Here is a 13,363-nt window from a genome sequence, read left to right on the forward strand (position 1 = left end):
GACGTCAAGAAGAAATTGAGACGTTTAAACTATTTGTCCATTTTATATTTGATTATAACTTTTTTTTTTGTTAAGATAATCGTGTTATTTTATTCTACTATGTAGTTCATAAATAAATAAAGTGATTTATTTCCATAATATAAAATGAGGATGCCAATTATTCTATGTTTTGTGTACTTAATCTATCAGATGAGTTGCGCCCGAACTCGTATGGATTCATATTGCGCCCGACGGAAGGTTAATAATATTACTGAATTTAGCAGATAAAAAAATTAATTAATTGCATTTATTAAGAAGAGGAAAACATAACAAAAATTGATATATTTCCTGGAAAGAGTGATTATCAGCTCTTCATTTAAATATTCCATACAACTATACAAGTATGTGAGGTGTTTGAGAAAATCTTAACGAAACTAATTTTTTAAGACAGTATTTTGAAATTCTAGTTACTATTAACATTCCAAATTGCTTTGGAAAAAAATTGTATTCAATTTATAGATAATTTTTCAATAAAATGTGTTGTAATAAATATTTTCCAATGAACTTGCTTCATTAATATAGAAAAGTTTGAGATTTGAAAATTAGTTCTTGAAAAACTAGTTGTTGAAAAACAGTTCTTGTAAGGTTTTATTGACTATTTACTTTTAAATGTTAAAGAAAATAAACTTTACATACTTTTGACTTTAGTATCATTTTTCAATTGTCTTCAATTAATTTTAAATAATTAAAATCATTCATGAATAATGACTTTCATTCATTTCATAACATTCATAATCCTGACTTGATATGTATGTTGTTTGCACAGTCATACCCTACAATGAGAAAAACACAGTTTTTTATTTACACACTCTCTTCAAATAATTGCCGCAAAACTACAAGTACATAGTGCAATCTCTGACTAATAAATATTACAGAGATTGCACTATGTACTTGTAGTTTTTGGCATTTATTTGAAGAGAGTATTTGTTTAAAAAACACTGTTTTTCTCATTGTAGGGCATGACTATGCAAACAATAAAGTTGCGAAGTAAAAAGATTTAAGATTTTTATAAGATTATTTTAATTAAGATTAAAATTAAGAAAAAGTTAACTAGAATGACTTTTACAACGCGCTACTTGCAGTAAGTGGTAGCAGGTGGTTAGCCTTTTAAGTGCTTTCACTTTTACTAGGCACTTAGTAAACAACACTAGTATATTATCACATTAATATCTTAGTTGACAGCATAATTGATAATGATATGGGGTATGATTTATTACAATTAATTATAAATATGGTAAAATAAGAATGAAAATATGTGGTTTAAATATTTCTACTTGACAATTTAATATATTGGAATACAGGTTGAATGATTTCAATTAGAAAATAATAATTTATAAATTTTAAAGAATAATTATTTTTTAGTGAGTAACTTAAGAAAAAATCGTAGAATTTTAAACCACTGAAATATATTATATTTAAATAATATAATTAATTGTTAATAAATTTTTATTTATTTGTTTTATATAGTAATGGGATAATGCTTACCCTAGGTTCTGGGTCGCCTCCTGCAGTACAGTCAAACTCGACACTAGTATCAGCGAGCACAGTGGTGTCATGTGGCTCTTTTAGCAAAAATGGTTTCACTGGAAAAAAAATATAATAAAGTGAAATGATTTAAATAAATTCATAAAGTCCGTCTTTCCCCAGTTCATAGAAAATTTATGTTATTATATCATAGTTATTTCATTTCATTTGTTTTATGGTAACAAATTAATAATCAGAAATAAAAATATTTAATAATTAAATCTTAGTTCAAAATTTATTGAAAATAAATTTATAATATAAACAAATTTTGGAAGAATTTAAAAGAAAACTATAATAATCTTTTTGTAAAAGAAAATAAGATTAATAAATACATCTTATAAAATATGGGAACCAGCTCTGATTTACTTCAGTCCAGCCCTCCACTTTATTACAGGGGAAGTCAGTAGTGTTTAAATTTTCACGATAGCCCGAGGGTTTTTCCGACCGGATGAAACTCCTTATACGTCACCCTGTCCATGAAAATTACATGAAGGAAAATTTCTCAGTAGAGACACCATCATGCCGGGAAGAGACGAAATAAATTTTTATGGACCTGGTGTAGCTCGGTAAAATATAACGTAACATAATTAAACATTAAAATTGAGGATACTGGATTAAAACTACTGATACTGCTACTTAGTGGATAATTTTATCAATAGAACAGTTTCTAGTTCCATATGGCGGTCAGTTATAGTAATGTTTCGGAGCGCATGCGTAACTGCACTGTTGTGTATTTCTGCAAATTGTTTCATTTTATGTAGGGTGTTAAACAACTAAAATTCAGTTATTGAGGAAGGATAGTTAATTGAAAATGTAGTTCAATGCCACCAATTTCATCTTCCTATTTTAATCCATTGTCGAAAAATAATTTTTCCAACAAATACACGCTGATTTTTCCACACAAAAATCTAGATTTCTCTGCGATGAATGAACATTTTTCAATTTATGTCTCCAGTTTAGGAATCTAAGAAGAATTTCCCATAAGATAGCAACCACTTTGTAAAAAATATCGCATTGTTGTACGATGATAGCATAGCAAACAAGTAATAATACTCGGTAGGATCTCACGTAATGAATTTTTGAAATACGGCTTTGAGCATTTCAACAAATTTACTTAATTATATCAACTTTTTAATTGCATACCAAATTTTTCTAATTTAATTTCGAAGAGATATTGAGGTTGAGAGGTCAACAAAAGTTAGGTACCCACGACAATACTGGTAGCTAGTACCTGATTTCGCTGATATAGATATGCTAGGGAATAGGTTAAGAATTATAAGTTTGGAGGGATAAAATGACTAGAAAGAACTAATTTAAAGAGGAAATAAGGGCGTGTATCATTTGTTATTTTGGAGTTGTAAAATTACTTAGTTCGCTCCTTTTCAGAAACTTAGTTCTAACTAAGTTTTACTTAAAAAGTAAGAATTTATCAAACCGGACAAAATTGTGGATGTAAAATTATAAATAACAACGCTTTAAAGTATTTGAAAATAAATTTTTGCGAAGAGATATTTGGACCGAACATGAATGAATTGACTAGACAATTCTAAGATGGAAATGCCGAATTGCGTGAACTCGGTTAGTTAATTGATTTTATAACATCACGGTGTTTAAAATATGCTTGTGGTTTGTTAAAAGTTGTGGTTTAATAATGAAGGAATCATTAAGAATTTAATTAGTGCTGAACCAATGGGTAAAACGTCCGAGGAGCAGACCGAAAAGTAGGTGGGAGGATTTCCTTTAGCTGCACATTGCTGATATGGGTTTTGACAGTGAGGGAGGATGTGGGGGGTGATTGATGGTATTGATAATGAACCTTTGGTTTCAATAAACATTTGTCTAGTCATTAATAATTGTGAAGTTCTGTCATAGGTTACTAAAATAGATAGAGATTAACTAATAAGTGTCGGTGGGTCCCGTCCAAGGAGGGATTTAATTAACCTCTCTCTTTCCACACCCTCTCCTCCCTCATTATAATCTTTATTTATTTAACAAATAATATCTTATTTATTTATATTTTTCCGATATTTGAGTATTTTTTTAAGAAAAGGGGTAACACAGTATCCGCAATACTCAATATAAATTTTCTGTTGATATAACTTTGAAGCAGTCATGGAGCAGAGGCTGTACAGTACCCGCAATACCACGGCGAAGTGACACATACTGATTTTTTATCGATACCCCGTAAACTGAATTTTTTTTTTTATAATTAAAAAAATTTATATTACCATGCTAAATCGCATATTACTGCGTGAAATCTCGTTTACCGATAAACTTTAAGTATGTCCAACAAAACTCTGGTTTATGGAGTACACCATATCTGAAAAAATATCCATGTTTGTTCTCTATATTTTGTGACGTTTCTCTTTGGCTGGAGTTCTTTGCTTAAAAAAAAAAGCTAACGCTTGGCAATTTCTACTCCTAGTTTGCTGGAAAAAAGAGCCATTGATTTGCTGACTCTCCTTACAGATGTGGCTCATAAATATTTAGGCAGCGTTGGTCGATGCAAGAGGATGACGGAACACCAGCTACAAATCACCTCATCTCGATAAACGCTTCGTCAAAATCGGCTTCCCAGCGATCGTCAGAAAGTAGTTGTTCGTGAACGAGATTTAACTAAAAATATGTTACTAAAAATTATTTTAAAAATAAATGGATTAATACGGTGAAGCAATTAAAATTTTTATCCTTTGTATATTAGTTAATAAATGGAGTGTTTATTTCGGACTTTAAAAAGTAAAACCATTTACTTCTTTAATGAATGATTCTTCTACGTACCAAATATCAAAACCCTAACTAGGATTTTGAAAAAAAAAAAATAGAAGAATCTTATTAAAATTATTACAATATTATTCATGAATAACCTCACAAACACACACACTAGTTAAAAAAACACACAATTATGGAAACGGAGTTGAGGGGGTTTTAAAAGAAATGTCTAAGGCAAGCAACAGATGAACGACTGAATGTTTCGGTCATAAAAATTTAATTTATGCCAAATTCAAAGTTCACAGATTTTTAGAAAATGGAATGAATTTTGAAGAATCATTTTGTTTTTCTCTTTAGCGAGATGCTATAGATAGATCTTTACTATTAATATAATTAATGCATAAAACATTTTTTAATAAATCATTAATACTAATTATTACAATACATTAATTGCCTATATATTGCTATTTTGGTATTATAAATTTCTTTTCATAGTACAAATCAATGACTTACAACTCACTTAGGGTTTTAGTCAGCAAAATTAATTCTTTTAGTACTAATTTTGACAATACTAATACAGAATTACATAATACTTTTTGTTAATTGTAAATAAATTTATTTAGTGAAAGTATGACATATAGATAGCCAAATATCACCATAAATGTTAAGCGATGACTTTATTTTTGTGTTATATATTGTTGAAGATTAATTGTGAGTCCTTGTAAATTTTGTAGCCGAGAATGGCTTGTTAGGTCGAAGCGCTGTGAAACCATTAATGAATTTGTTCCATCTTAATTTATATACCGTTTATATAATAATCTATCTTAATTTATATACAGGCCTTTAGCCTAAATCGAGTAATGAACAGTAGTTTGGAATCATGGAAATAAACAATGGAATAAAAATAAGAGAGTTGTGACAAAGAGATACAATAAAATACTTCCAAGTGAAGGGTAAAGGCAGGAACCAGAGAGAACCATTGGTCAAAGGTGATCTAATTAAAGTCAACTGTGATTGGTCCGCAGGCTGTCCAATCAGGGCCGGCCTTCAAGATTTAAGATGGAAGGACCATGTGTCGCATTGGTTGGAGCATTTCCTTATAGGACAGGTAATTTGTTTAATATGCATAGAGTTGGTCAACTTGGAATATGGCGGCAGCTTCCTCAGCGAAACAAGTCAGGTATCAAATATTTGATATTTGAAATACTCCTTAGGGCACAAAATACCAATCCTTTGACTATCTATTTAATATTGTATTTAATAATATGATTAGGGACGAAAATATCAAAAGATCAAAATTAAAATATCGATCGAACCACCCACATTGTATTTTCGTCTTATAAACAAGGAAGTTTGCTATTAATTAGTTTTCTCATTCCTCTGAGTCAATCTCATTCCAGAAGGTCGCGATTATCGATATAAGCAATACTCTTACAGATTTAGAAGACGACTTACCATGGACTGTCAATGTGGCCTCTGGAGTCTTCTTGAGGCCGACGATGTTCTGGGCAACGCATTGGTACTTCCCTTCGTCTTCCGGCTTCACCTCTTTGATTTCGAGATTTCCACCGTTGACAACCTTCATCCTGCAACATAAGGTTAATCAAAATTGATCATTTGGAAATAACAGAATAATTATTATCTAAAAAAATTAGTTATATCTCTAAAAGTTACTTTTAAAATACCATTTTTATGACAGTTATCTCTCATATAAGAATTAATTTAGTAATAAATTATATAATAAATACTGGATTAGAGAATCTAGGAGAGGATCAAGTTGCGATAGCAACAACTTCTAAGTTTTGATAAAGTACAGGTAGTTGTAAGCTGAAAACCTAGGCAAGAAGCATAAAAGAGACCAGCCAACTAAAATTTTAAAAAATGCAAGGAACCTTCGGGAGTACGAATTAATGTGGCTATGGCAAAAAGAACAAAGAGGTACCAACGATGGATGATATCTAGAGTAAAGTGAAGCAAGTCCTGAGAGATATGGCAAAGGATGTGCAGGAGAAGAGAACAAAGAAGACAAGAAAAGACTGTTTGTATTCAAAACAGTTAATAAACACTCCATTGAGAGGTAAAGTTCTCAAAAAGATGGGAAATCAGGTAAAAATTGTTGGGAAATTAAGAAATAATGGAAAATTAAAATTTTTTTCTTCTTCTCAAAAAATGTTGTAGGAACGTTGCTTTAGAACCACATTAGTTAATGCAATAACCTCAATTTATTTTTATTTTTTTAATTCTTTCTTTTGTATCTCATCTCTAATGTTTTAACTGAAACAACTCAGAAATTACGAGGGTTAACATTTCCTTTATTTACAGTTGTATTTTGACGGCCTCGTTGAAATTTTATAGATGTATACGATGGAATATTAAAAAATTGTTCACTTTGTGGTGGAGCATAAAGAAATGGCTGCTTAGAGGGCGTGGAAATGGTAATGTAAGCAGTAGGTGGAGCCATCCTCCGGCCCTTAGTACCCTCGAGAGGAGAACATGCAGAGATAATTGAAACCAAACAGACATCACCAAGTCGTTATGTATTATGTATTAGTGTAGCCCTGAGTGGCTCCAGGGTCCCCGCTCCTTCTTCCAGTCTTGTAGCTCAATATATCTTATCTTTCTCTTTTCAATGACTTTTTTGAACGAATTTACCCAATATTTCGGCCCACTAAGAATTAATTTTGTACAATTTTTTTTTAATGAGTGTTTCCTCATTATTTATCTATATGTCTAATTATATTTTCTCTCTGATCCTAATATATCTTCCCCTCTTTAAAAAACCTAAAATAAACTTAAAATATAACATATAAATAATTAAATTTTTAAATAAAATATCTCTATGCACACATAATAATCTATCTAGTTTTCGCACATAAGTATTATTCAATGAAGACCTTTAAAAAAAACTCAACAATTATCTTCAAGGATATAACTATATGCATACATTCAAATACAGATAATAAATATATAATTTAAAAAGTAATATATATAAAATAGAATAGATAAAAATAATTGAGAAAAACAGTAATAAATATATAAAAAAGTAATAAACATTAAATATATATAAAACCAAAAAAATCCGCTTTTAACAGTTACTAATGTGGGGGTTTAGTCTCGTAAAATAAATACACCTGACGATTAACAATGTTACAGTTATTGGATGATTTTAATAATTTAAAAAAAATTAATAATAATAATATATATAAGAAATTATAATAAGTATGTGTTACTTTTGCTAATGAAAGCTTAAATATATTTTCCTTAACACATCTATGTTTCGAAAATGGCTTGTTTGAATTTGCCCAAAACTGAAAGAAAGTTGGGGACTACTGCAAAATAGATCTAGTATGAATTGAAGCAAATTTCATCTGCAAAGTTTGCTGCCTACTCATCTTTACACAGATATTTTGATGACGAATCGTCCGATCTAGCTCAAAGAGGGATTTATAAAATTTTATCTTCTACTTCTACTTGCCTATACAAAAAATTATTTACCGGAAACAACTTTATTTCTGAAATTGCTAGTTCCCTAGATCTTATTTTTAAATAACATTACTTTACATTAAATTATGTACCCGATGAAAAACTGCAAAAGAAAAGGATATTTTTTTGGAGAAATGTGATAAAAAGCAATCAAATGAGGAATAATGAACAAAAAAAAGGAAGAAATAGTAAGGAAGATAAGAAAATGTTTGTTGTATACTGCTAAAATTAAAATGAATACAACAATATTTGAGAAGAGAAGAACGAGCTTGGATTAGTGATCCAATTAAGTCGAAGAATAACGGCACCTATTACAAAGGACAGTTCTCGGTCCCAAAAAGACACTTAAGGTGAATTCAAGAACCAACTGTGACGGAATGGCATTGCGGCCATAATTAGACTACAGCAATTTAAAACAGGACAAGATGAAAAAAACACCAACAAAAGCAGCAAAGTGCAAAAACAGGAAAACAGTTAAGGAAGCAGTGTAAGATGAACAATAATGCAGAATAAGAGTCTGGTGTGGTGCGCCCATCCACCTCCCATTCACTTACCAACGCACCTATGATTTTTAATCATCGTTCGTTTAAATGGGACAACTTATTGATCATCCACGAAGCTAATACTTTCCCTAACTTAGTTACTTAGTTAATATTTATTAGTTAAGAAAAACAAAACAATGCTTTTGAAATTTCTTGGTTGTTACGTCAACAGTAAAAAATTTATGACTAGGCATAGGATTTTTATGTTTTCACATATTTTTACCTGACCATGACATCTGCGATTCCTTACTAACTATAGATGTTTCAAGATATTTCTGGCCAAAAGAAGCCATTTTTATTTCACATATTTTTAAATATTTGGCCTTTTTTACATATTTTCACATATTTTGTTGTAAATCACATATTTTTGGAAATATTTGTTATTTCCAACATATTTTTAGGTATTTTGTCCTGAATCACATATTTGCTTAAATTATTTGTTCCATTGTAAATAAATATTTCGCAGCAACAACGTAATATTCAAGATAACGCAAGAAACTTAAAAGTGAAATTTCTCATTTATCATAAATAGAGCGCACAAATTCTATTTCTTCATCTTTGAACACAAATTAAAAGCAGTGGCAATAATAAATTTTCGAACAGAATTACATCGAGAATTTCTCAGAATCAATTGAAAAGAGCAATGGTCTGTTTCCTTATTATAACAAATGATGACACAGCCGCCCAGGTGATGCAGAATACCGAACCAGATGCAATGGAAATAGCTTCATTTAATATGCCCCTATAACATCAGTAAACGTTGAAAGATCTTTTAGCCGCTACAAGTCCATTCTGCGGTCAAACCGCAAAAAGATTTTTATTTGAAAATTTAAAAATGCATTTAATCTGCAATAATTTTGTAACTGGCCCTGCTGAATAATTGATTTCTTTAAAAGTTTTAAATATTTTTCTAAAGTTTTTTTTTCTTTTTCTTTTTAATAAGGATTATTCTTTATTTCCATTTATACTTTGTTCATTATTCATTATGAGTAATTATTAATCAATTATTTTAATTACCATTATTAATTAATGTCTTGTTATTGAATAGCTATGTTTTCTCTAAGTACATTTTTTTGTACATATTTTAACATAATTTCTTTAAAATATTATTCATATAATATATAATAAATACATATTTAGGTAACTTTTTTTAAGTTATAAAATTAATAATTAATTAGTAATTTATATTGTTGAATAATACAAAATTTATAAATACATATTATTTTAAATATTTAACAATTTATTAGCACATATTTATGTAGATATTTCGGATTTTTTAGCACATAAAAATCCTGTCCCTAGTTATGACTATCATCAAAAGAACAAATGGAAAAAGGAAACATCTGTTTTCTCATTTATGTGATTATGAAATAATTTTTCTACCTATGTATGGAATAAATATACAGTAAGGAGAAATAAAATATAGCGACACAATTGGAATTTGAATATAAGACGGAAATACACGCCCTAAGTTCCCCCAAGTCAAAATAACCGAGTCAAGCAAAATGTGCTGTGTCTGCGTGTCCATGTCCTTAGCTCAAAAACGAAAAGTGGTCGTGAAATAATGTATTTAGAACGGACATGTGTCTGGCATGTTTCACCGACATTTTCGTTAAAATCGATTCACCGGGAAGTGCCACTTTAAATAATTGATTTTACACTTTTTCAGGATTTTCACAAGAACGGCCGCATCGATTTTGATTGTACTTAGTAAATCTATGTAAAATTTAATATTCTGATAGGCCTAATCCTCATTGAAATTTTCCCTTAAAGTACTTTTAATCTGGTTTATTTTGAAATAATTAACTATATAAAATTTTTTGATTATTTGTGAAAAATGGACAAACATAAACTATTTATTAAATAACTTAAGGAGATAAGAGCTGAAAACGCATTTCATGAAATAATAGTAGTAGTATGGACTTATTATCTACCATTGGAAAGCCAAATATTTTGGAAAAATATAATAAATAAAGCATAAATAAAGTATCTATTTTAACTCTCTCTTACACCTCATTATCTATTTTAACATGAGTTAAACTGGCGGGGATATGCGCAGTTTCACCAGTCGCATCAGTCTTTTTGATTAACAAGGTCAACGTCACTATTAAATAGTTTTTTTTTTATTTCATTTAAGTTCCATGAAATCATTCTCCATATCTTCGATATTGATAGTATAACAATTAACCACAGAGTAAATGTTTAATAGTTAAACGTAAATTTTAGTAAGGTGTTGTATTGTTATACTTCTCCCATGCTTTTGCAGAGGATTTTAAAATTAAAAATTTTACTAGAAATATCATCAAAACAACCTTTTCTGAAAACTGGAGCTAGTCAATCCGTCAATTGTAATGCTCGCTTTGAAAATTAGTACGATAAAGTACTTCCACAGTAAATATAGAAATATCTGTTCCGAAAAGTTCGAGAATAAGTTTCAACTCAAAAAGTAGGGGTAAGAAATAAAAGTTGTGCTGCGTTCGCAGCGCACCAGATGTTTCAAATATACTAAACAAAAGGTACGTTAAAGTACATGAAGATTTTTTGAAAAATTCAGTATCTAATTCCTGTCAAACTATTTAAAGGAGGATAAGAACTGATTTTACAGACTACTCGATTCTTCAATGCTATGACGAGCTTAATCTAATTCGTTAGACATTTTTTATGTAAATTGTAAAAATGTCTAAAATTGATGATATATAATGGCCTTTCCGGTATATTAATGACACATTCCAGGAATGTAGGTAATTATGTTAAAATACATTATTCCAGTTTCGTAAAACATGTTTTTGAGCTCATACACACACCCTTTTATTACACTTGGTTATTTTGATGGATTTTTTGTATATCCCTTCTAATTAAGGACAGGTTGCGATATACAGATCTGATCCTTTGTGTGATCAAAAATTTGGCATTAGCAATATTGCTACATCGTTTTTCCCAATATATAACAATATTAGTATTAGTTTTAAATTTTATTCATTACATTATCCTTAAGGACAGTCACGATATAAAGAAATATTTAAGCTTTGACGTACTTCATATCTTCTGTGGTGAAACCGACTTTACAAATTAGGTTAAGTCCACCTCCTATTTTACATAAAAAGTATTGATTTTGGGGGACTGAAAAATATAAGAATTTATTCTTGAAGTTTAGCTATAAAATAACACTAATTAGACATTTGTAGATTTCAAAATTATCCTTACTCATGAACCATAATCAAAGTTTTTTTAATTTTAATTCTCTACAAACGACCAACTTGGAATCCATAGACAAAAAATGAAAAGAAAAGAAACCTTCAAGTCGATTCCGACTATTACAACACTTACTAGACAAACGGTCTAAACTTCCAATCCATTACAAAATATTGATCTACGTGACTGTAATAAGGCCAATCTGGCTCTACTAAACCTTCGAATTTCTCTCTTATCCAATATTACAACCCAAAATCCTCAATGCTCCTTGCTTTGTCACAAGTAACATCATCAATAAAGACCTTAATGTTCCCTATGTAACCGATCTAGCCCGAAATCAATATAAATACTTCCATTCTAAATTCCCTAACCACCCAAAGCCTTTCTAATCTTACTTCCTATTTTATTCTTGAAAATCCTCCGAGGCGCCTTAAAAAACGATGGACTCCATACATCTAATGTAGGAATGTTACCTTTCGGTAGTTTCTCTATTACCCTGTATCATGCCATTGTAATAGAACTAATATTACATTTTTTTAAATGTAAATACAATTGTAAACGTAATTAAAAAAAAAAGAAAGTTTTATCAGTTATTTATAAGTATTACCGTTAGTTTATCCTGTATAATACAGAACTTTTTTTTAATCAAATTTAATTAATTATTGTGCTAGTTTTTTATGTAATCTTAACCGAGCTTAACTTTAACTAATTGTCTGGTTGGTAAACTTTGAGAGACAATTTATTATTATTTTTAACCATACTTAATTAAATTCGATTAATTAAATGAATAATTACTGAATTAATCGACCTGACGCATAACCTTAGGTGACCTATGGTATTATAATCCTTTGGCCATAATCAAATGTAATGAAGATAAGTGAGACTCACACTATTAAATTGATTAATCAATTGATTTAATTTTCATATTATTATGTATTTAAAAACACCCTGAATTTACCAAAGATACTCATATCGTGGACTAATCAATAATTAAAACATGGATCATGTATTTTGTTAATTTTTGTTGGATGAATGTTATATTTTTAACCTTACAATTCCATAATTAAATAGAACGAAATTTTTTTATAGTTTTTATAAATTACTTCGACCAAAATGGAAGGTAAACTCTGTTTTGTAAAAGTAAAATTTATTTTATAACTTATCCTTCCTGTCATATAAGTGGTGTCCCCACTTTACCTAGTATCCATTTACCTACGAATTTGGCAATGTTACTGTAAATGTTATATTAAAGAATAAAATTAAATATAAATTTATTGAGATTGTAGAAAGATAGTCCGGGGTGGCTGTCAATAAAGGTATCAAGATATTTAAAGATACTATTTATTGTTAACAAACGTTTCGCCACACTTTGCAGGGCTTCGTCAGGGCTGTCAGATTGAAACAAAGATGACAACTCAAACAAGACACAAATATAGCAGTTGTCATCTTTGTTTCAATCTGACAGCTCTGACGATGACCCACAGAGTGTGTCAAATGTTTAATATAACATTTACAGTAACATTGCCAAATTCGTGGGTCATCGTCAGAGCTGTTAGATTGAAACAAAGATGAGAACTGCTATATTTGTGTCTTGTTTGAGTTGTCATCTTTGTTTCAATCTGAAAGCCCTGACGAAGCCCTGCAAAGTGTGGCGAAACGTTTGTTCACAATAAAGAGTTATCTTTTAATATCTTGATACCTTTATTGAACGCCACTTGGACTATCTTCCAACAAACTACTTTCATACAAAATATCTTTTTCAAATACAAATTTATTTAGTTACATAATTTATTATTCTAAAATCAAATGTAATAAATTATTGTACATAAATAATTACAAAATAATAAATATTATTACAAATAAAAATAAGAAGG

At 29.6% G+C, this 13,363-nt stretch overlaps 1 protein-coding gene across 3 annotated transcripts in view; it reads right to left on the reverse strand.

Moving 5' to 3' along the window:
* Positions 1-13,363, reverse strand: part of LOC106678641 (roundabout homolog 2) — a 442,829-nt gene that overhangs the window by 17,822 nt on the left and 411,644 nt on the right. For all 3 annotated transcript variants that reach the window (XM_014417285.3, XM_014417283.3, XM_014417284.3), the window contains 2 exons: positions 5,728-5,858; positions 1,525-1,622 (listed from right to left, as the gene is read on the reverse strand). In XM_014417285.3, the coding sequence (XP_014272771.1) occupies positions 1,525-1,622; positions 5,728-5,858 (229 nt within the window). The remainder of the gene's footprint in view (positions 1-1,524; positions 1,623-5,727; positions 5,859-13,363) is intronic.

Source organism: Halyomorpha halys, unplaced genomic scaffold (assembly GCF_000696795.3).
Source record: "Halyomorpha halys isolate HHAL.00 unplaced genomic scaffold, Hhal_1.1 Scaffold151.1, whole genome shotgun sequence".
In the NCBI taxonomy this organism is placed as follows: Eukaryota; Metazoa; Arthropoda; class Insecta; order Hemiptera; family Pentatomidae; genus Halyomorpha; species Halyomorpha halys.